At 42.0% G+C, this 22,512-nt stretch overlaps 1 protein-coding gene across 6 annotated transcripts in view; it reads left to right on the plus strand.

The window, feature by feature from the left end:
* Atp13a4 (ATPase 13A4) overlaps positions 1 to 22,512 on the plus strand; it is a 134,833-nt gene that overhangs the window by 52,341 nt on the left and 59,980 nt on the right. For 4 of the 6 annotated variants that reach the window (XR_009056816.1, XM_057764221.1, XM_057764225.1 and 1 more), the window contains exons 3-9: positions 2,748 to 2,894; positions 5,316 to 5,386; positions 5,466 to 5,546; positions 7,195 to 7,264; positions 8,715 to 8,849; positions 11,470 to 11,539; positions 19,072 to 19,206. Coding sequence is in view for 5 of the 6 variants with exons in the window: in XM_057764221.1 (XP_057620204.1) it covers positions 2,748 to 2,894; positions 5,316 to 5,386; positions 5,466 to 5,546; positions 7,195 to 7,264; positions 8,715 to 8,849; positions 11,470 to 11,539; positions 19,072 to 19,206 (709 nt within the window). In the remaining variant the exon portion in view is untranslated. The remainder of the gene's footprint in view (positions 1 to 2,747; positions 2,895 to 5,315; positions 5,387 to 5,465; positions 5,547 to 7,194; positions 7,265 to 8,714; positions 8,850 to 11,469; positions 11,540 to 19,071; positions 19,207 to 22,512) is intronic. The other 2 variants (XM_057764222.1, XM_057764224.1) reach the window with 2 other exon arrangements.

A 22,512-nucleotide genomic window follows, 5' to 3' on the forward strand; every position in this document is an offset into this window, starting at 1 on the left:
GCTAAACAGGGTGAGGTCAGTGGAGGGCTAGGGAGGAGCCTGTAGGCAGCACACATTTCAGCAGGGGCAAAGTCTTAGTGCCTGCTGTTCCAGAGATGGCAGAGGGTTAAATGGTTTACCCAAGACTCTCTGTCCACTAAGGAAACAATAAACAAGCCAACACTCCCCGTCAAAACTCCAAAGACAGGGAGGGCGATTCTGGGTTTTCTTTCCCCTTTCTTCCTCTGCCTCCTCTTCCTCTCCCTTCTCCTTCTCTTCTTCCTCCCCTCTACTCTTTTTTCTCCCCATTTTCTTTCCCTCCTCCTTTTACTCCCCCTCCTCCTCTCTTCTTTATTTTCCTTTTCCTCCTCTTCCTCTTTCTCTTCCTTTCTTATCTTCTTCCCTTCTTCTCTTCTTCCTCTTCTTCCCTCTTCTCTTTCCCCTTCCTCCCACTCCTTCTCTTCCTCCCTCCTCCCCTTTCTCCCCCTCCTCTTCTCATCTTCTTCCCCCTCCTCTTCTTCCTCCTCTTCCTCTTCTTTCCCCATTCTCTTCTTCTTTCTCTCCCTCTTCCTTTTCCTCCCTCTCCTCTTCTTCTTTCTCCTCTCCTCCTCCTTCCCTCATTCTCTTTCTTCTCCTCCTTCTCTTCCTACCCCCCATTCTTTCACAAGGATCTTTGTCATATAACTTGGTTGTTTTGTGCCTCTTTCTCCTTTTTGGTCAACATGTCCCCATGGAACTGAGACACTGGCTAGTCTGTGCTTCCTCGAAGACACAGGGCATTCTCCATACATTTTCTAACTAAAGCCAAAATTCCAGTTAATGCCAACTCTTTAAGCTCAGTATCACTGGGAAGACAAGCTGAGTCTATCAGGAACTCACACGTGGCGGAGACCACTATCTTAGTACCATAATGAACTCACCTCTGAGAGACAAGTCTCATTTTTCAGTGAGTTTCATATCCAGTGTCTCTTTGGACGTTTGGGATGGATTTCTTTTGTCTTAAGGCAAGCTTAACAGTGTGTTTTTGTGTGTGGGGACTGACCTCTTAAGTCGCAGAAGTCATAGAACTATGGAAACTAGTACACTGTTTTAAACTCCAAGAGTTGAAAAGGTCTTAGGGAAAGTCTGGAGTCTGATAAGCAACAGACTCTACTTCATTTACCTATCAAAGTTAACCTAGTATTTCCGGATTCAAAAGAATGAGCTTACAGGAATTAAAAAAAGAAAAAAAAAAAAAAAAAAAAGAGGATGCTGTTTCTTTTGTTAGTCTGCCCAGGTGAAATAAGTCCTCTCTGTATTTTCGGCTTCTCAAAGTTATTCTTCAGTGGTTTGCAGATCTGCTCTTTTAGGTTCAATGATTAATCACGTTAATTCTTGTGTTGCAGGGATGTAAACCTGTTTAACGAGACCGAGGTATCAAAAATTCAGACCTTCTAGACCAGAGGTTCTCAGTGTTCCTATTGCTGCCTCCTTTCAGTACACTTCCTCGTGGTGATCAGGTGGATGGTGAAGGACGGAGGGTGGCAGGGATCTTGAGCACTCTGACAATTTAGAGGAAAGCTCACTCAGAGAAACCAGGATGGTTACCAAGATGTGAACCTTTGAGCCGGACCAGGAAGAATGGTTAGGCTCTAGCTATGCAGCTACAGAGGAGGGAGGGTGTTCCTGCCCCAGGGGATAGCAGGAGAGAGGAGTCTTCTCTTCGGGATAGCAAACAGCCAAGCCCAGCCACAACTACTGCAGCCTCTCCTTGCTACCTGTTGCCTAATTCAGAGAACTCGGGCATCTTCAAGTGTGTATGTGGTGGGGAGGATGAACTTCAGCTTCAATCTACATCCCCAGTCATTAACTCTTGTGCTTAGACTTCCATCATCACCATTCTTAACCCCTGAGGTGCATCAGACATCAAGTGGGTGCCTGTTTATCATTCAGATAGCAGTTGCTGTTATTATCACACTACTCTACAAGGAAGCTGTGTAATAGCTGCTCACCAAGCCTGTACTCATGAGGAATAAATCAGCCAACTGGAAAGGGAAATAATGTCGTTTAGGGTCATGCTGTATGGGCACTTCTTCAATCCCACCTTGCTTAATACAATCACTCCCCTCTGTGTAATTGATGCACGCAGCCAGTGGTCTTCAGCTTTGCACTGTACTCGCATTGAGAAGGTGGCAGGACACCACACCGAGGGCCGGCTTACAGTCAGTAAGCCTTATTTCTCACTTCAAGCTGATCTAAGAGAAATATGAGGATGGAGAACCTTCTGAAGTCACTGTGATGAGAGTTTAGAAATGTTCTCCTTTTCCTCTTGAAGGGAGCGTGTCCGTGAGACTGTTCAAGGAAAAGTGGATTTTGAATTAAACCTTGAAACACAGGGGTGGTTCCATTCATTGGGTTTTCTTGTGCTCACAGGGACATTCAGTCCCTTGAATGACACAGGGTTTGTTTTCCGAAGTGTGAAGTTGCCAGTTGAACTGAAAGGTGACGGTGAAATCTCTTGTCTGGGAATGTGCCTCTTCCTCTCTGGCTTCGGCCTTTGTGTTGGCGTCTTGTATTTCTGTTCAGATATCTTAATAAACGGCCACAAATCTTTGTCTCTTAAGATCCAAAGGCATTGTATGTGTGTCACATTTCAATGATGGACATTTCTGTCTAGATTGTTCATTAGCTTAATAACTCACAACATTATCGAAATGATGTTTTTCAGCATAAATTTTAGCCTGACGACTTCTCTTAACTCCCTGGGGGTTTTGATGTCTATTCCCCAGGATGAATTCAAAATTTATTCTTGGAAAAGGGTAATGTGGATCTCCTTGTCAGCATTGAACAGAACATCTGGTCTCACTCCTGACCACCCTCTCATTACAGATGAGGAATATATCATAAACAGAGCCATAAGAAAGCCAGATCTAAAGGTGAGTAAATACCATCTCTGAGGTGCCAGAGAATTAAAGAATCGTTTATTTTATGTGTACGAGTTTACTTGCGTATATGTACTCAAAGATGCTTCAACGGTCAGTCATGGACTTAGGTTTTCACTAATTCTGAGGAATAGCCTCAGAAATTGTCAAAAGGTAACCATTCCATTTTATGGCCTGAGATCAAACTTATCAGTGACCTCTTCATTCTGGCTTGTTGTAGGCTTGGCTTGTGGATATTTCGTTTGTATCATGTTCTCTGTGTTTTAGTCTGGCTTGATGTGAGCCCAGTGTGTGTGTGTGTGTGTGTGTGTGTGTGTGTCTGTGTGTGTGTGTCTGTGTGTGTGTCTCTGTGTGTGTGTACTCTCATTCTACACACAGCTTGTTGTTTACAATGTATCCAACACAGATCATCAAATTTGTGCAATTAAAACTGTCAGCATCCCTCACTTAGTGCACTTTGAACCCTAAAGTCAGGGGGCTTGCAGACTTACTCTGAGGCTGTGAGGACGGAGCCTGAAATGCTGGAGCCAAGACTCTAGCCTCTGGAGTGATGAAATCAAAACCACTGTCAGAAGCAAAGCAATGGCGATAATAATACCTGAACTTCTTCAGGAAGACCTGAAGATACTTAGTGCAATGAGCACTAAGCGTTCATGGACCAGCTGTGGCTGGTGGCTCAGTTTGCAGAACCACGGGGGACATTCAAAGGAATTTAAGCTGTAAAGGAAGAAACTGGAGGTTCCAACCTGGGCTGTGTTGGCTAACAAGCCTCAGGGTTGGTTACTTTCAAATGTTCTTTCCTCCCTGTGTTTGACAGCTTATGTAGGACGCATTTTTCCCAGTGGCAATTTGCTCCAGTTTCATATGGAAAATCGATTGGAAATAGGCATGTTTTCAAAGAATTTCTTTTGTAACAAATCTCATTGGAATTTTTACAAATTATAAGATTTAGCATTTTTGCTTGACATCCAGAGAGAGGAGGGAGGGAGGGAGAGAGTGAGAGAGCGCTATATGATCACTGAATAGAATAATGATTCATTAAGAATTTGGCATTTAGAGATTTAAACTGTATTTTCTAGCTGACATGTACTTTTACATAACAGTCATTTATTTTACAGAAATGTATTGAATACTTTCATTACACACCAGTTAGAGGCTTTTCCCAGCTTCAAAATGTACCTGATGGTTGACTATAACATTAATAAATGTAGACTACACAGAAAGGAGCTAAATGGAACTTAGACGTAATCTGGTCAAATGCTAAAAATTTATTCCTGGAGAAACTGAGGCACGGGAAAAGATAGTTGAAGTTCTCAAGGACACAAATAGAAGAGCAGCTAAACCAGGAAGCCTCGAGTGGTATTCCTCAACTTCAGCTGCACGTTAGAATTACCTGGGGAAATTTAAAAATATTTATGTTCAAAGCACACTGCAGACAAATTAAATCTCGTGGCCACAGGACCCAAACAGCAATATTCCTTAAAGCTTTCTGGATTCTTCTAAGCACCCTGGGGTGATAACTATTACCCCACAGCAAACCCAGAGCCCCACTGCTTCTCTTTGTGCTTACTGAGCTCACCAGTTCTTGGAATTTGTATCACCATAAAAAAAACTGCTTATGGGAATCAGAAGAATGGTCATAAGCAAGAATCTCTTTTCCTTTCCTCTGCCAAGACCCACAGAGCCCTACTCTCCAGAGTATACTTGACTGCAACAGGCTCCTCTTTCTCCTTGCAGCCACCTCGCTCTTCTTCATCACGTCTTCTGTAGGCTACTGTATCATGTCTTCTGTAGGCTACTGCATCACGTCTTCTGTAGGCTACTGCATCACGTCTTCTGTAGGCTACTCTACAAACTCATCGTCTGCGAGGCAAGGATGCTCCTGACTCATGCCAGCATCTGTGTAGCTCACAATGTAGCCCTAGTTTATGCCCCCCTCCAGCCTTATCCATCACTCTGCAATCAAACAGGCTTGTTTTCTTGCTTCTTGCCTCTCAACTAACTCATTGACTTATTCTATTCAGTCTTCATTGGACCAACATTCTTCCTACCCTTTAACGTACCGGTTCTGATGTTATCTCTTCCATGGTGCCTTCAGCCACCTGTCTTTTCTATATTTCTGCAGTATTTTAGGGCAACATATTAAATGTCGTTATATATAGATGTACTATTATATATTTATTACAGATGTTTCTCTAGCATACATATTGGACTATAAAACATAACGTTTATTTTGTGATATGTTTTATTTCCTTATTAGTTTGCAAGGTAGTGAAATGTTCAGACTGCACTTCATTTACTCTCCTATTTATCCGTATGGTGAAGCGTGCTGGCCAGAAGATGACCCCCGAGTCTCTGTGTGTGCCCTGATCTTCAAACTGGAGACTCTTGTAATACTTCTTTTTCTTTTTGTAGGTTAGATACATAAAAGTGCAGAAAATAAGATATGTTTGGAATAACTTAGAAGGACAGTTTCAAAAAATTGGGTAAGTTGCTTCCACATCCAAAGAAGGCAGGCACTGTTTTGCCAACATCACCGTCACCAGATTCTTTCTATTGTTTTAGCTCCCTGGAAGACTGGCTCAGTTCTGCAAAGATACATCAAAAATTCGGATTAGGTCTGACATCAGAAGAACAGGAGATCAGGTACTACAGGCACTGTGTCTATATTATCTCCAAAGGGCTGTGATTGGTTAGCCAGCCCAGTAGGCAGTCTTGATTCACTAATATCAAAAAAGATGTGTCCAATGCATGATCTTATACATCTTCAGAGAAACCCCCTCCCCTTTTTTGATGGGATTGGGGGTAGAACAGGTATGACCACAAATCTGGTAGAAGATATGTGCAGTGTGAGGCTCAGAAAGATTTCATGACTTGAACAAGGTCACAAAGAGGGAAACACACACACACATAGACGCACACACCACGCATGCATGTGCACATACAAGCACACATCGTGGGGGAAACTGGCTGAGCTCCACAAGGTCAAAAAGATGGAAACACACACACACACAGCACATGTATGTGTACATACAAGTACACATGGTGGGGGAGACTGGCTGAGCTCCACATAATACCACTCACAGTGCTTTAGATCAAGACCTTCCGAGGTGTGTGCATGTGTAGCTCCACCATCCCAAATCAATCACTAGCATAGAAACAGGGTTTGGAGTGGGCACTTGATTGTTCAGAATCTGTGGCTTTGAGCAAATATCTCTTTCATTTGGGTCTTACTCTCGTAGCCATAAAATGAGGAGAAAAGGGCTGGAGATGCGGTTTGGCCGCTAAGGGCACTTACTGCTCTTCCAGATGACCTGGGTTTGGCTCTGAGCACTCAGATCAGACTCCTCACAACCACAGGAAACTGAAGTTGTGGATGATCCAGTGCCCTCTTTTGGCATCATGCACAATTTCACACACACACAATCCACACACACACTCACACACACACACTTCTTAAAGCGGGAGGGGCAGAGACCTATTCCTGGTACTTGGAGCAGATGGAGCCCATTGCAGCCTCAGTATTGCCTGCATGCTTGTAAGCAATGCAGAATCCCAGTATGCCCCTTACTCCTACTGAAGCAGAGTCTTCATTTTCGTGAGATTACCAAAATTATTCATGTTTACATAAAAATGGAGGACCATAGTGAACGCATTTTGCAAAGCTGTTTTATCTGAGAGTCTAAACGGAAGGCCCAGAGAATGGTTAGTATTCTCCACAAGAAAAGTGTTCATAAAGGCCATGTCTCTGCATAATGGAAACATCCCAATTCTGGGATTATCAGGTAGTGGGATGTATAAGTCCAATGTTGAACTTTTTCTGAGAATCAAGGACTTTTCTGCACACATTAAAGCAAACATTCAGCCGCAGCGAACTCCTGAATATGGGCATAAACAACAGATATGGAATTTTCGTGCCACTACAAATATTCAGTCTTCATGATTTCCCCATTCCATTTCCATGGACTAGTGGAGGGGGAGAGAAAGGCTTGAGAACATATGGGTTCTGAAAGCATTTGGGATAAAGTAGTTAATATTAGATACTGAAAGTACTACTTAGGGGAAATATTTAGACTTCAGGGAGTGTAGTTCGTGACCTGGTTTTCTGGTTTTGCTCCCGCGACCCCTCATATTCTTTAGTTATGTTGAGATATGTGGGTGTGCTATATAACAAGAGACACTTCAGTTGACCCTGAGAAGTGAGAAAAGGAACATGGAACAGACTTTTTTTTGAATGTGCAGGGAGCTAGTTTCTTTCTTTGCTGACTGAGTGCTCTGTGGTCTCTCTCTGTAGGAGGCTAATATGTGGGCCTAATGCTATTGATGTTGAAATCACACCTATTTGGAAACTGCTCATCAAAGAGGTAATTTCTCCAGTGTTTTGCCCAGACATTGGGTGGAACATGATGAATTTTTGTCTGGCCAGTTGGGGATGCTGCTTGTTAATAAAATGTCTTAAGAGAATGCCAACCATGCTTTCTGGACATGCCATGCGCTCTTTTCCTTCACGCTCTGTACACACTGCACACTACAGTGCAGGCTGTGGCACTCATGGGTCCTCTTCTTATCTGATGATTTAGAAGAATGCTGGGGTTTCCCCTTTTCTTAAAATACTGTGCTGCTTAGCTCATTTCAGTTCTGTGAAACCAAAATCACGTTTATTTTAGGAACAAAAAATATTTTTCTTAGACAATGTATACAGTTACCTCAGTATCCAAAACTGTAAGGAGAAAGCCATATCTGTTTAGCCTTCCTAAGCTCTGCTGATCTCAATGTATGTGTGAGAGGGAAAGAATGGGTGACCATCATTTACTAAGGTAAAAATGCTCTCCTGTGCTTTTATTGTTGGATTTATTATTTTTAAACCATACAGCAGTCCTCTGTGTATTGCTGATATTTCATCTCCATTTATCTTTGCCTTAAAAAGGCTTCCCAAATTCAAGATACTTTCTCAATATTTCTAAACATGTTTGAGAATGACAGAAAGTAAAGCAAATTGGTTGAGAAAGGTTCTGTGGGCTTCCTCTCTCACCAGAAGCCAGGACTTCTGTTCCTGTGAGCAACTACAATGAATTTGAGAAAAAACACAACCTATTTTTAACTAAGTCAGGACTGCAAGCATTGATGTTGATGTCTGTTCCCTCCCCATGACCTAGATGTGTGGTCCCCGCTTGCCCCGCCAGCGTAGCTCCCTACATATAGAAAAAGGCTCTCTTATTTTCATTCACCAGTGGAAAGTTCATTAACGGCATTGTTTGTGCCATTTTGTCATAGAGGGGCCACAAGACGGGGTAGTTGAATTCTGCAAACCTGAGTATGTCGCCTTTCTGGAGTCCAGGAAGTATTAATGGGAGGCGATAACATCTACTCTTCATTGATTACTCTGTTGCTTGCCACAATGGCATGTGAAGAGCAACTTCGTGGATTGCCAAGTGCAGCCGTGATTAAAATAAGCCCTCCGGGCTTAGAACACTCCAAGGGTTTAGATTTTTGGCTCCATGACAATCATAGCTGTATGACCTTGAGCAAATTTCTCAAGATCTGAGGCTCTGTGTCCTTATCTTCACAATAGAGATAAGTAATGACTTCTGTTTAGTGAGATAATTATGGGAAAGAAATGAAAGGATTTAGGTGACGTGGCTCAGCACATTCTCTAGTATGTGGAACCTGCTGATCAAATACAACAACAAGAAGAATAACATAGCGCGCGGGGTGATTGATGTCACTGTGCCAGCTACGAAAACAAGCCAACGAACAGCTCTGTGTGAAGCCCAAATGCCATTCTTGTCTTCCTGTCTTTATGTCTGCTGACAGGTTCTAAATCCATTTTACATCTTTCAACTCTTCAGTGTCTGTTTGTGGTTCAGTGAAGATTACAAGGAATATGCCCTTGCCATCATCCTCATGTCTGTCATTTCCATAGCTTTGACCGTGTATGATCTCAGACAGGTGAGTTTCCCTTGGCCGTGCAGTTGGCTTCACCAGTTTGTTCTTCTGCAACAGTCTTGAGACAGCAAGGCCCCATCCACGTGAAACAAGCTTATGTTTATGAAAGCAGAGCAAAGCTGCCGCCGTCCAGCGGTGACCCCTTTCTCTTGCTGCAATCCTAGTCCTTCAGAAGACATAGGAACCTGTGTTAATATACACTCCTTGATCTTTTTGTTTGTTTGGTGTCTGCCTACTAAAGTTCTAGTTCACCACTTGGGTTCCATTACACTAATAGCAGGGGGCCTAGGTGCTGTTGGAAGAAAACCACACAGCCCAGATGAGTTGATCACATACAAACCCATAAGTACCAACTTCCTCCTGGCGAGTTTTCTGTACACCCTGATCAAAGTGTTCTTCCACACTGTAAAAATACGCTTCAAGCTGTCTTTCTTCCGAGGTGCCCATCTTTTCATCTTTGCTTTCTCAGCAGACAATCTTACAAACCATGTCTCCACATTGATAAAAGCCTCGTATGAAATTTGCTCAACTCCCCACTCTCTATTGCCAAATGCTCTAATCTCTGCAGCCCTGGCTCTGCCTCCCTCTCGCCACAGTAAAGGAAACGCCTAAGATATCATCATCTGTCTGCACCCAGACACCTGCTTTTCCCTCTAGGGTGTTTGTGCAACCCACAGGTGACTCTCCTCTATGTGTCTTCCCAAGAGGTTATCCGTGTCCAACATTCTCAAGCTTCGTCAATCTTAAGCGCAAAGCTCCAAGAAAGGAACATTTTCTCTTTGCTCTGCACCCAGCTTCAGTAGCTGCTATGGCTTCCTTCTTCCTTTTACTACAAATCTTGACTTTTTATATCCTCTCTTATGCTCTAAACAGTTTTTTTTTCACTCTTTACGTGCTGACATGATTTCTTCCTTCATGCTCCCATCTAAACGACTTTTGTTAACGGCACCAATAGAATCCCAAAGTCTACAGGTAATTTGAAATGAAATTTTTTAAAAAAACATTTAAAATTAGCTAGTCATTTTCTCTTGTACAAGGAACAATATGCGGGTATGTTAAATAATTTAAGGCAGAGGAATACTGTAAATAAAAATCTGATTCCTTTCCACTGGAAGAATCACCAGTGTCCAGGCTGGACTTTTAGGACTTACTGGGGTCAGATGTTCCTTACATTTTACCATAACACACACACACATGCACACACACACACACACACACATTTTTCAGAATAAAAGTATACCATAAGCACTATTTTGCAGTTGCATTTTAACTAAGTATATCTTTAGTATTGTTCCATATCAACACAGATATTTTCCTTAGTCTAATGTAGTTTTATAATTAGGTGCTGACTATTTTGACTGCTGATCGATTCTTAGGTGTTTCATATTCTTTTGCTACTAAAGCAAAGCGGCAATGAGAACTTTATATAAGGTTTTTCACCCTTTATATCTATAGTAACTTGTATTACATGGAAGCATGTGTCTAGTTTATTGTTTGTAAATTTATGTATCTATATGACTAAGTGACTAAAATATATAAATATTTTAATATATATTTTAAAAATATACCTTTAAGAAAGTTTATTGAGAGTAAGAGTCGTGTTTCTGCTGTTTCCCCTTCTTTTTTTTTTTTTTTTTTTTTGGTTTTTCGAGACAGGGTTTCTCTGTGGCTTTGGAGCCTGTCCTGGAACTAGCTCTGTAGACCAGGCTGGTCTCGAACTCACAGAGATCCGCCTGCCTCTGCCTCCCGAGTGCTGGGATTAAAGGCGTGCGCCACCATCGCCCGGCTGCTGTTTCCCCTTCTATCCTCTTTCTTAACACAACCTTAGGGACATAAAAGCTGCTGCTAGTCAATGTTGGTTGAGTGAATGCAGAAATGAATGGAAGGATGAGTTAGTAGTATAATACTCTCTGACCATATCTGATTGTACTGAATATTCTTATGGCATATTTATCAGGGTGTTATTTAAATATTCTATGACAATTTCATATATATATATATATATATTTCATATATATATTGGTCACTGTGATTTCTCTACTTCTTTCCTTCTCTCATTCTTCCCCCATCCCACTGAAACCTTTTTTCCAACAAGGCCCTGTCCTCCTTTGATGGTGTGTGTGTGACCCACTGGCTTATTAAGGTTGCCTGTGTAAATTTGATTAGGTGTTATTTTCTGGAGCCTTGGCAACTTACCAGTGATTATATCCCTGAAGAAAACCACACTCTCAATTCCAGCAGCCATTAACTTCCCATAGTTCTCCTGGGAGAGGCAGAGCCTGTGAGCCTGTCCCCTTAGGGAGTGTCTCAAATAATAATAGTAGGATAAAAAAAATGAAAACCTGAAATGATTGGAAGCTTAAACAGGTCATTCACCCAATGCTTTCTTATTAAATATGGAATAAAATGTATTTCTTTATTTTTGTCTCTTGCTGTGATTCACTGTCAATGTGATGAAATTATCAAAAAAAAATCACCAGTGGAAAGACAATCTCTTCCACCAGGGTCTCCAGCTGGCAGCCTAAAGCCCTCCATGTTGACAGAGGGCTTGCTCAATTCTGAGCTCCATGCTGGGGTCTGTACTTAAAGAGATAAATGTTGTTTGTTTTCCTTCTCTTTGCAGCAGTCTGTAAAACTGCACCATCTTGTTGAATCACAGAATAGCATAACAGTATCTGTGTGTGAGCGAAAAGGTAAGTTCCGCTATTTTATACCTATGTGTTATATCCACAGGCCATCAGAAAGTGACTCGGCTTTGGTTTTATGATCATTTGAACCAACTCATCTGCATGTGCATTGTTCTCATACATTTGTTTAAAAAGAGGACTAGAAAACAAAAGAGTCTGGTACTTTCAGGTGAAAAAGTCCTAGCACGTTGGAAACAGAGTTCAATGGGTCATTCTGATGGGAATTGAGGAGACAAGAAAAGCTGAGAGGAACAGACAGGGCTTGCCTGGATCATGAGGTTTCAAAGAGGAACAAGGACTTCATCAGAAATTGGGCTAGGGGCCATTCATGCGATAGTTTGGCCAAGAGTCTTGTTTCATTCCACCCATGTCTGGAGAACCTGAGTGAAGTTGAATTCAAATGCAATGGAGTAATTAGTTAGATGGAGGATATTTCTTGACAGGAAAGCGTTCATTGGCTGTTTCATGGCTACCTTTCCCTGCACTTATCCATGCTACAGTGAAATGGAGCAGAAATTTGGGCAGAAGGATGTAAAACTGTGCAGTTGGTTTGGGAGTAAGAACTTTGGAGCTATAGTACATACTGAAAAAGAGACTAACTTTTAAAAAAGTATCTTCTTCTACATCGGGGCAATAAGAAATGTACTCTGATGGCAAGACTCCATTCATCAAAGCTTGAAACTTGAAATGCTAACTTATTTGAAAGGAAGAGAGCTGAAATTGAGACTACAGCTAACAGGAATTCCTGCTCCTTTAAATCAACTGCCTAAAGAAAGTTCTTTCCAGGGTCCTCACACAGACCCTAATAGAGCTGGAGTCCAAAGAGACCAGGTTATAGCTTAAGCTGGCAGAAGAACTTGGCAGCACTGTCCATATGTAATTGAATTTGACGGCATGAAAGATGCAATGATGAGGGGGTCATAGAATCCATGATCATGGTCCCTTGTTCCCGAGACCTGCTGCTAGGAAATGTGTGACAGGGTCAGAGTCCTTGCAAGACTCCCTCAAGAGGGCACTGGCTGAATCTGTAGTGTCTACGTGTCAGCGGATACACCAGGATGCTGGGACCGTGGTATATCTGATGGGGAAAGCTGCAGGCATGGAGTGGAATTGGCCTAAGAAAGAGGCCATGTATGCTGTAAGTGCCAGAAACAGACAGTGGGGCTGCCCAAGCCCTGTGGGGCCCATGTGATCACATCATGAGCTGCAGGTGCTGAATATGGAGCTGTAGGGTTTGAGATCTGCTCCGCTGCCTTTAGAACATACTTTGCTTTCAGCATTTCTTCCTGAGGACCCGTTCTTCTCTTGGCAGTTAGAATGTTTATGGCAGCGGCTGTCAACCTGTGTCCTAACCCCTTTGGGATTCGAATGACCCTTTCACAGGGGTCGCATAGCAGAGATCCTGAGGATCAGATATTTACAGTACAATGTGCAACAGTAGCAAAATTACAGTTATGAAGTAGCAATGAGATAATTTTATGGTATGGGGGGGGTCACCACAACATGAGGAACTGTATTAAGGAGTCACAGAACTAAAAAGACTGAGAACTACTGGTTTATGGTATGATATTGCATGCTAAAAATATGTAACTTGTAACTAAAAATGTGCACCTTTTGAACATAACTTAAGAGTGGGTCTTGATGCTTAGGTTAGACTTGGACTTTGGGCTTTTGAGTAGTGCTGGAACCCATTAAAGATTTGGGGACTTTTGGAGACAGACTAAATGTATATCACATTTTGAGCTGAAAAGGAAACGTCCTAGTGATAAAAGTGGAGTTTTACGACTTAAAATGGTGTGCTCAAGCGACAAGTTTATCAGAGATGGTTTGTGACAGTTAAAACTACTGTCAACTTGACAAGCTCTGAAGTCACCCAGGAGTCACGTCTATGATGGATGATCTCGAGTAGTTCTGTTTTTGAGCATGCCCATGAAAGATTATCCTCATTAGGCTAAGGTATGTGGGTTGTCCTACCTTAACCATGTCTGGCACCCTTCCAAGGGCTGGCTTCCTGAGTGGAATAAAAAGGAGAAAGTCAGTTGGAAACCAGTATTCATCTCTCTGCTTCCTGACTGTGGATGTACTGTGACCAGCTCTCTCTGGCTTCCACCCCCGTGATTCCCTCTTCATGATGGACTGTATTCTCTTGTACTGTAATCCCTCCCTCCCTCAGGCTGATTATGGTCAAGTATTTTGTTGTAAAAGTGAGAAGACACCATCACAAATATAGACTCCTTTCTTTTCAAAATGACTCAGAAAATGGTTTCTTTAATGGTTTACTTCTTTAATCTGTGAGGAGATTTTGATTGGTATTGTGCTGAATCTTTAGGTCAGTTGTAGAAAATGACCATATTTATAGCTCTGGATATTTTCTACATGGATGTAGACTTCTTTAGGTGTCCTTTGATTCCCCTCATCTGTAGTTTGCTGTTGTCAGTACGTGAAGCTTGCACATTCTTTCTCAGATTCATTCTTAAGTATATCTGAGCTGTAGTGCTATTATAAATATTTTTAAAAGCAAATATTTGTTCATTCTCTGCTTACCTCTGGCGTGGATTGACCGAGAGTGCTCAGCTGGAGTGTCACATATCTCATTTTTGTCATGTTGAGTCTTTGGTCGTAGGCATTTTCCAGAAGCATACTCAGTGAAGAAGTTCAGATACAGTGAAGTGTGAGTTCTTAATGACACTTACAGATGGAGTTTAGGACTACAAGTGCTCTACTTTGCTGTGAGGATTCTACTTGTGTTTCCACTTTATGCTGGAAGTTCCAGTTCTCAGAGAACCAAGAATGGTTCATCTGTTTTGTCCTCCTACATACAATAACCTCAAAATAATACACTGACGTTCTCAGCAATGAAGGAATCTGAAAAACAATTTACAAGGTTTTGAAGAGTCCCCCACTCCAATTGTGATAGCTCATTAGAAACAGAGCCCAACATGCAATTTGATTTAATAAATTATGCTTCAATATCACTCAAAATAGTTCTCTGCGTGGCTCTGCCAACAGTGTAATAGATTCGTTTCACTCATTTGTCTTAGGGTTTTAGTGTCGACTTTTCAAATTTATTTTTATTTTGCATAGATACTCTAAAAATATCTCAATGTTTTAAAATTTAAATTCATAAGCTAGAAGATACTCAGGCGAGTTCAACTTTTTTCTCCCCCCCTTTGCCTTATTTATTTATCACAATCACTTTTGCTACTTTTGAATTTATTCTTAAATTTAGAAATATTAGCAAGTTATAAGAAAGTAATAGCTTATAGTATGCATACCAAAGAGATTACATAATCACACTGCCTTTTTTTTATGAACAAAGGCATACCAAATTTAACTATTAGTTACACGTCTATAACTCCATGGGCCTTTTATATCAGGATAGTTACACATTCTTCATTCCTTAGGGTGTGTAGTCCTCTCACGTGGAGGAACCATTATTATTTCAGTCAGTCCTCAGTTGAGAATTTTCTCAGTCTTACACCATCATAAATAATGCTGCAGAAAAGCATTTCTATATATGTTTTTCATATTTTCATCAGTATGTCTTTAGTATAGATTTCGAGAAGCAAGATTTCTAGCTTAGAGAATAAAGGCACACACAGTTTGGCTAGACAAATATTGCCAAATTTCATTCAGTAGAGATCGTGCCAGCTTGCATTTAGATAGAAATGTGTGCGTGCCCATTTCCTCAGAGCCTTGCCAGCAGAATATGCTGGCTACTTACTGGATTTTCTAATTGGAGAGGTAAGCAATATTATCTCATGCATATCTGCCCTCCTACTGTTTTTGTAAGGGAAATTGTAAAAAGAGATCATTTCTATTTCCCAGAATGACTTAAAAATAAGTCGCCAAGGTTATAGAGATGGATCAGTTAATATAGCAGTCGCTAAGCAACCATGAGGACAAGGGTCCTACTCTTCAGAACCCATGGAAAAACTGGGCACATGTGGAAGCCACCTGAAATTTCAGTGTTCCGAAAGCAGAGACAGGGCATCCCTGGGGCAAACTAGCTAGTCGGAATCATCAGCCCTAGGTTCTGCAAGAGATCCTGCCCTCAACACATCAAGTCAAATGACACTTGATGTCAGCTTGGAGTTTGCATGTGCACATCCACATATTCGCACATGTATGCAACCACCTGTCCACATGCAAACATGCAGACACACATGTACATATACCACACATACATATAGACACAAAAGAAAAAGGAGAATGAACTGTTGACATGTGGTTCCACAATTTCAACATAGTCGAGTGTGTGTTTTTAGAGACTAGGACGTCCTCCTGAGGAAACTGAAGTGTCACCAGGAAGCTAACTGACAACGCTTGGTCTGCTCTTTGTTATGTTTCTCAGTAATGCTGTTTGTAAGAAAGGGATCCAGGATCACACAATGGTGTTATTTGCCATATATCCTTAGTATTTTTCAGTTGCTTCTTCTATGCCCATATTCTCCCAGTCTGGTTATTTTGTAAAATGTCATTATGTTTGAATTTGGCATTTCACAGTCATGATTTTGTGTGTGTGTGTGTGTGTGTGTGTGTGTGTGTGTGTGTTTGTGTGTGTTCCTTCTGATCAGGATGTACATAATTTAAATTTGTTCTATTACTAATGATGATAAGTTAAGTTACTTAATTATATGGTGTGTGCCAGTTCTTTTCTTTTTAAAGTTTTCTCTTTTTCCCTTTGTAATTAATAGTTATTTTGTTGAGAAATATTTTGAGACTATATAAATAGACTATCTTCATCAAATTTTCACCCACTACTGATGTTTCTTTTCTTAATTATTACTTTCATACTTGATAAATAAGGACTTTCTAATTTGAACTTCTTAATTATTTAATGGCTATTTTTTTTCTGCAAAAATATCCATTTTTCCTTTTACTTATATACCCATAAGTAACCCATAACCTATGCCATTATGAATTAAGGAAGTCCTGCTTGCTCAATGACTATGCTATTCTTTATTTTTATTTACTTTGTTAAAATCTTTTCAGATTTAGGCAGCCAGCCCTCTTATGTGGCTTCGATATCTCTTTGGTCTGTCTTCACTGTTTTAACGTTTTCCTATTTAATGTCACATTGCATGTCCAGCTTATGTTATGTATTTGTCAGATTGTGATCAGATTTTTCTTTAACAAGTTTTCATGATTTAATTTTGGGGGTGTGGGAGTGAGGCTGGAATCGAGAACTCAACATTTGGGTGTAAAGTGTGCTTGTCCTTATTCAGAACCCTTAGGCTTTCTCAGAAGAATATCAGAGAGTTTATATTAACAAACTGACCAGAGTCATATTAATATGTGGATATTCCTATATATTTACACATTACTTCATGATGTCTCCAACTTCACGTAATAGGGTTCTTTCAAGGTTTATGTCCTTCTGTATTTGAACTTTATTTTTTCTGTGAGAAACCTGGCTCTCACTGACTTCACAAGATCTGCTTACTGTATTGGTTCAGTCTTGGTGTGACCAATCTCCTATCATGGTTGATGCTTTCAGTATGCCCAGTCTCACTCCCATGTAAACACCTTAATCACCTGGGAGACCCCAACATTTCATAGTAGGGTACCGCTGTGGCATATGGTGCCAACCTGGGCTCGGTTGGTCAGAGCTAAGGCCAAGCACATAACCTTTCATCTCACCTAGACTCCAACACCACCAGCCATCTTCCTAACCACGTACATAACCATCTTCCCAGCCACGTGCACAGCCATCTTCCCAGACGCATGCACAGCCATCTTCCCAGCCACGTGCACAGCCATCTTCCCAGCCACACACATAGATTCATTTTCTGCTGCTGTGATTACAGACTGAAAAAATACCCATTATGGGAGAAAGGGTTTATTTGTCTGCAGTTCCAGGTTACAGCCTGTAGTAGTTTGCATGAAAATGCTCCTCATAGCCTTAGATATTTGAATGTGAGTCCCCAGTTGGTGGAACTGTTTGGGGGGGACTAGGAGGTATTGTCTTGGAGGGGGTGTGCTACTAGGGGAGGCCTTTGGGGTTTCAAAGCCTTTTGCCATCTCCAGTGTGCTCTCTACTTCCTGCTTATGGCTCTAAATGTGAGCAAGCTCTTAGCTTGCTGTTCCAGAAGTCAGGCCTGCTTGCTGCCACACATCCCTACCATGACAGTGATGGACATTTTCCCTCTGGAACCATAAACACCAAATTAAACATTACTTCCATGAACTGCTTTGGTCATAGCAACAGAAAGAGTAACTAATACTCAGTCACCCCAGTGGAGAAGTCAACGTGACAGGAACATGAAGCACCTAGTTTCATTCCATGTACAATCGAGAGCAGAGAGCTATGAATTAATGCCTGCCTGTTCTCAGCTCTCCTTCTCCCCATCACTCAATCCACATCCTAGCCCATGAAATGGTTCCACCCACATTCGAGGTGGGTGGTTTAGTTATTTTTCCATTGCTGTGACACAATTACTGTGACCAAGGCAACTTAGAAAAGAGAAGGTTTATTTGCCAGAAGGTTAAGAATCTATCACCATCATGGTGGGGAGGTTTGGCAGCATGCCGGCATGGTGGCAGGAACATCTGAGAACTTATGTCTCTAGCTGCACACAGAAAGCAGAGAGGGTAAACTCCAAACGGCACTGAGGTGTTAAGCTCTCAAAACCATGCCAGTGTCATACTTCCTCCAGCAAGGCCACATCCATGAACCTCCCAGGTAGGGTGGCCAGCTGGGGACCACACATTCGAACATTTGAGAATATGGGGGACATCTCATGCTAACCACCACAGTGAGTCTTCTCACCCGTCTTAACCCATCTGAGGCTACCCTTGCCAGAGATTCCCCACAGGCTAACATAATAGACAGTCCTTTATTGAGACCCTCTCCCCAGATGGCTGCAGATTGTGTCAGGAGGACACTTAAAGCTGCCTATATGCCCAGCCCCATGACATTTTCGAGGTTAATAAAGGAGGAAAGACATTAGGGCAGATTGTGTCAAGGGGACACTTAAAACCTTCACAGCGGCCTATATGCTCAGCCCCATGACATTTTTGAGATTAATATTAGAAGAAAGATGCTAGGGCATCCAGGAAGGGATCTGGGAAGAAAGGGAGGAAGGAAGGGAGGGAGGGAGGGAGGGAGGGAGGGAGGGAGGGAGGGAGGGAGGGAGGGAGGGAGGGAGGAAGGAAGAAAACAAGCAGCTTTTGAAATACTCAGCATGCAACTTGTGCATGTGTGACCTGTTAATATCTGACTATTTATCACACAGTTGCTGTGCATGCCTTGCTTGAAGATGTCTTCCTGTGTGAAAAAATATTAGTCTTTTTTTGTCTGCTAGCATCAAACATGTTTTCTGAATTTATCATTATTTTCTTTTCTTGGCTGTTTCCATTGGCTTTATTTCACGGAGTCTCTTTCCTCCCTTCTTCTCGTCTTCAGAGTTTGAAGCCATGTTGAGGACTGGCCTCTCTTTTTGCACGTTTTAGTTGCTTCTCCAAGAATCTGCAGCATGGAGCAGCGGGACTGTTCACTGCGGGCACATAACCTGACTGTCTGCTCCTACTTTCAGCTGGAGTCCAAGACCTGGAATCCCGCCTCCTGGTTCCTGGAGATTTATTAATTTTGACAGGGAGCAGAGTGCAGATGCCATGTGATGCCATTCTGATTGATGGCAGCTGCGTGGTGGATGAAGGCATGCTGACAGGTATGGCTGGAGCTCCACACTTGCAGCCTCTGCTGGGCTGACTCAGGGTGGATGCTATCGTGATTCTGGCTGGCTCTTCCTCTACCCGAATGGCAGTCTTGCTCAGAGCAAGCTTTGAAGCTGCCGTGTGACCTTCCTGCTTCTGTAAATCTTGCTTTGTCCTCCTGGGGTTGTATCTGAGAATTCAAATCAAGACTGACTTTTTTTTTTTGTGCCCTCCAGTAAGCACATTCAGAACGTACTGTGGTACAGCTTCTCCTTCAGCCAACGGTGATGATAGCCTTTCATTTTACCTTAAAAGATGGTGGGAACCATTAGACGTTCCAAAATCATGTCTTTTCTTTAGCAAACTTGCATAAAATCTCCCTTACAAACTTGGAAGTTCTGTAAACCACCAATGACATCCTGAAATCCATAAGGTCAAAGCCAAGGCCTTATAAGCTTGACGGCAAAGGTTAGAGAGTCCATGAGGCAACCTTGGACAGATCTACAACTCCCAGAATTTGCACTGAAGTTTTTTGGCCTGGCTTTCATTCATTTTTAACTTGCGTGCTGAGCTGAGGGGTGTCCTTGTAATTTTGCACTTGTGAAGCACAATCATGACATTACTGTAAGATGAGGATATCTTTTTCCGGGATGACATTGGAACCAGTAGGAACACAGTAATGTATTGTGGTTTCCATTAAAGTCCATAGCAAACACATTTCTCCCAAGCAGGGCAGAAAGGCTTGAACAGAGACCAGGATGTACCTCTCCCTTCGCTGTGTGTTTACAGATAAAGTGGGGGATGATTATGGCGGATTAGGTTTATTTCCCACGTATCCACAGGTTCATTAAATCCCATCAACTCTGGGACTTCCCTAGTGTTCAGGACTATTTTCTTTTTTTTTTTTTTTTTTTTTTATTTTTTTTATTTTTTATTTTTTATTCTTTTTTAATTAAAATTTCCACCTGCTCCCCGTTTCCCATTTCCCTCCCCTCCTCCCAAATATTGCCCCCTCCCCCCACTCCCCTCCCCCTATCCCCACTCCTCTTCTCCTCCCCCCACACCATTCCCCCTCCCTCTCGATACTGAAGAGCAGTCCAAATTCTCTGCCCTGCGGGAAGACGAAGGTCTTCTATCTACGTCCAGGAAGGTGAGCTTCTAAACAGGCTAAGCTCCCACAAAGCCAGTTCATGTATTAGGATTGAAACCTAGTGCCATTGTCCTTGGCTTCTCATCAGTCTTCGTTGACCGCCATGCTCAGAGAGTCCGGAATCAACCCATGCTTATTCAGTCCCAGACCAGCTGGCCTTGGTGGGCTCCTAATAAATCAGTTCCACTGTCACAGTGGGTGGGTGCATCCCTCGTGGTCCTGATTTTTTGCTCTTGTTCTCCCTCCTTCTGCTCCTCATTTGGACCTTAAGAGCTCAGACCGTTGCTCCAAATTGAGACTCTGTCTCTACCTTGATCCATCGCCAGATGAAGGTTCTAAGGTGATATGCAAGATATTCATCAGTATAGGATAGGGTCATTTCAGGTTCCCTCTCCTTAGTTGCCCAAGGTACCAGCTGGGGACATATTCCTGGACACCTGCGAACCCCTCTAGAGTCAAGTCTCTTGCCAACCCTAAGATGGCTCCCTTAGATAGGATATATACTTCGCTGCTCCCGTATCCATCCTTCCTATATCCCAACCATCCCAATCCCCCGAGCTCCTCCCATCCTCCCCTTCTCATATTTCTCATCCCATTTCCCCTTTGCCCCATGCCACCTCACCCGCAAGTTCCCATTTTTTGCCCTGCAATCTTGTCTACTTCCCCCTCTCCATGCGGATGACTATATGATTTTCTTTGGGTTCACTTTCTTATTTAACTTCTATAGGATCGCACATTATATGCTTAATGTCTTTTACTTATGGCTAGAAACCGATTATGAGTGAGTACATCCCATGTTCCTCTTTTTGGGTCTGGGATACCTCACTCAGGATAGTGTTTTCTATTTCCATCCATTTGCACGCAAAATTCGAGAAGTCATTGTTTTTTACTGCTGAGTAGTACTCTAATATGTATATATTCCACACTTTCTTCATCCATTCCTCCATTGAAGGGCATCTAGGTTGTTTCCAGGTTTTGGCTATTACAAACAATGCTGCTATGAACATAGTTGAACAGATACTTTTGTCATTTGATGTGGCATCTCTTGGGTATATTCCCAATAGTGGTATTACTGGATCTTGGGGTAGGTTGATCCCTAATTTCCTGAGAAATCGCCACACTGATTTCCAAAGTGGTTGCACAAGTTTGCATTCCCACCAGCAATGAATGAGTGTGCCTCTTTCTCCACAACCTCTCCAGCAAAGGCTATCATTGGTGTTTTTGATTTTAGCCATTCTGACAGGTGTAAGATGGTATCTCAAAGTTGTTTTAATTTGCATTTCCCTTATCGCTAAGGAGGTTGAGCATGACCTTAGGTGTCTTTTGGCCATTTGAATTTCTTCTGTTGAGAATTCTCTGTTCAGATCAGTGCCCCATTTTTTTATTGGGTTCATTAGCATTTTAAAGTTTAGTTTCTTGAGTTCTTTATATATTTTGGTGATCAGACCTTTGTCTGTTGCAGGGTTGGTGAAGATCTTCTCCCAGTCAGTGGGTTGCCTTTTTGTCTTAGTGACAGTGTCCTTTGCTTTACAGAAGCTACTCAGTTTCAGGAGGTCCCATTTATTCAATGTTGCCCTTAATGTCTGTGCTGCTGGGGATAAACGTAGGAAGTGATCTCCTGTACCCATATGTTGTAGAGTACTTCCAACTTTTTCTTCTATCAGGTTCAGTGTGTTCAGACTAATATTGAGGTCTTTAATCCATTTGGACTTGAGTTTTGTGCATGGTGATAGATATGGATCTATTTTCATTCTTCTACACGTTGACAACCAGTTCTGCCAGCACCATTTGTTGAAGATGCTTTCTTTTTTCCATTGAATACTTTTAGCTCCTTTATCAAAAATTAGGTGTTCATAAGTTTGTGGGTTAAAATCAGGGTCTTCTACTCGGTTCCATTGATCGACTTCTCTGTTTTTATGCCAATACCAAGCTGTTTTCAATACTGAGGCTCTGTAATAGAGTTTGAGGTCAGGGATGGTAATGCCTCCAGACGATCCTTTATTATATAAGATTGTTTTGGCTATCCTGGGTTTTTTGTTTCTCCATATAAAGTTGATTATTGTCCTCTCAAGATCTGTGAAGAATTTTGATGGGATTTTAATGGGGATTGCATTGAATCTATAAATTGCCCTTGGTAGAATTGCCATTTTTACTATGTTGATCCTCCCTA

The sequence above is a fragment of the Chionomys nivalis genome, chromosome 3, assembly GCF_950005125.1.
Source record: "Chionomys nivalis chromosome 3, mChiNiv1.1, whole genome shotgun sequence".
In the NCBI taxonomy this organism is placed as follows: domain Eukaryota; kingdom Metazoa; phylum Chordata; class Mammalia; order Rodentia; family Cricetidae; genus Chionomys; species Chionomys nivalis.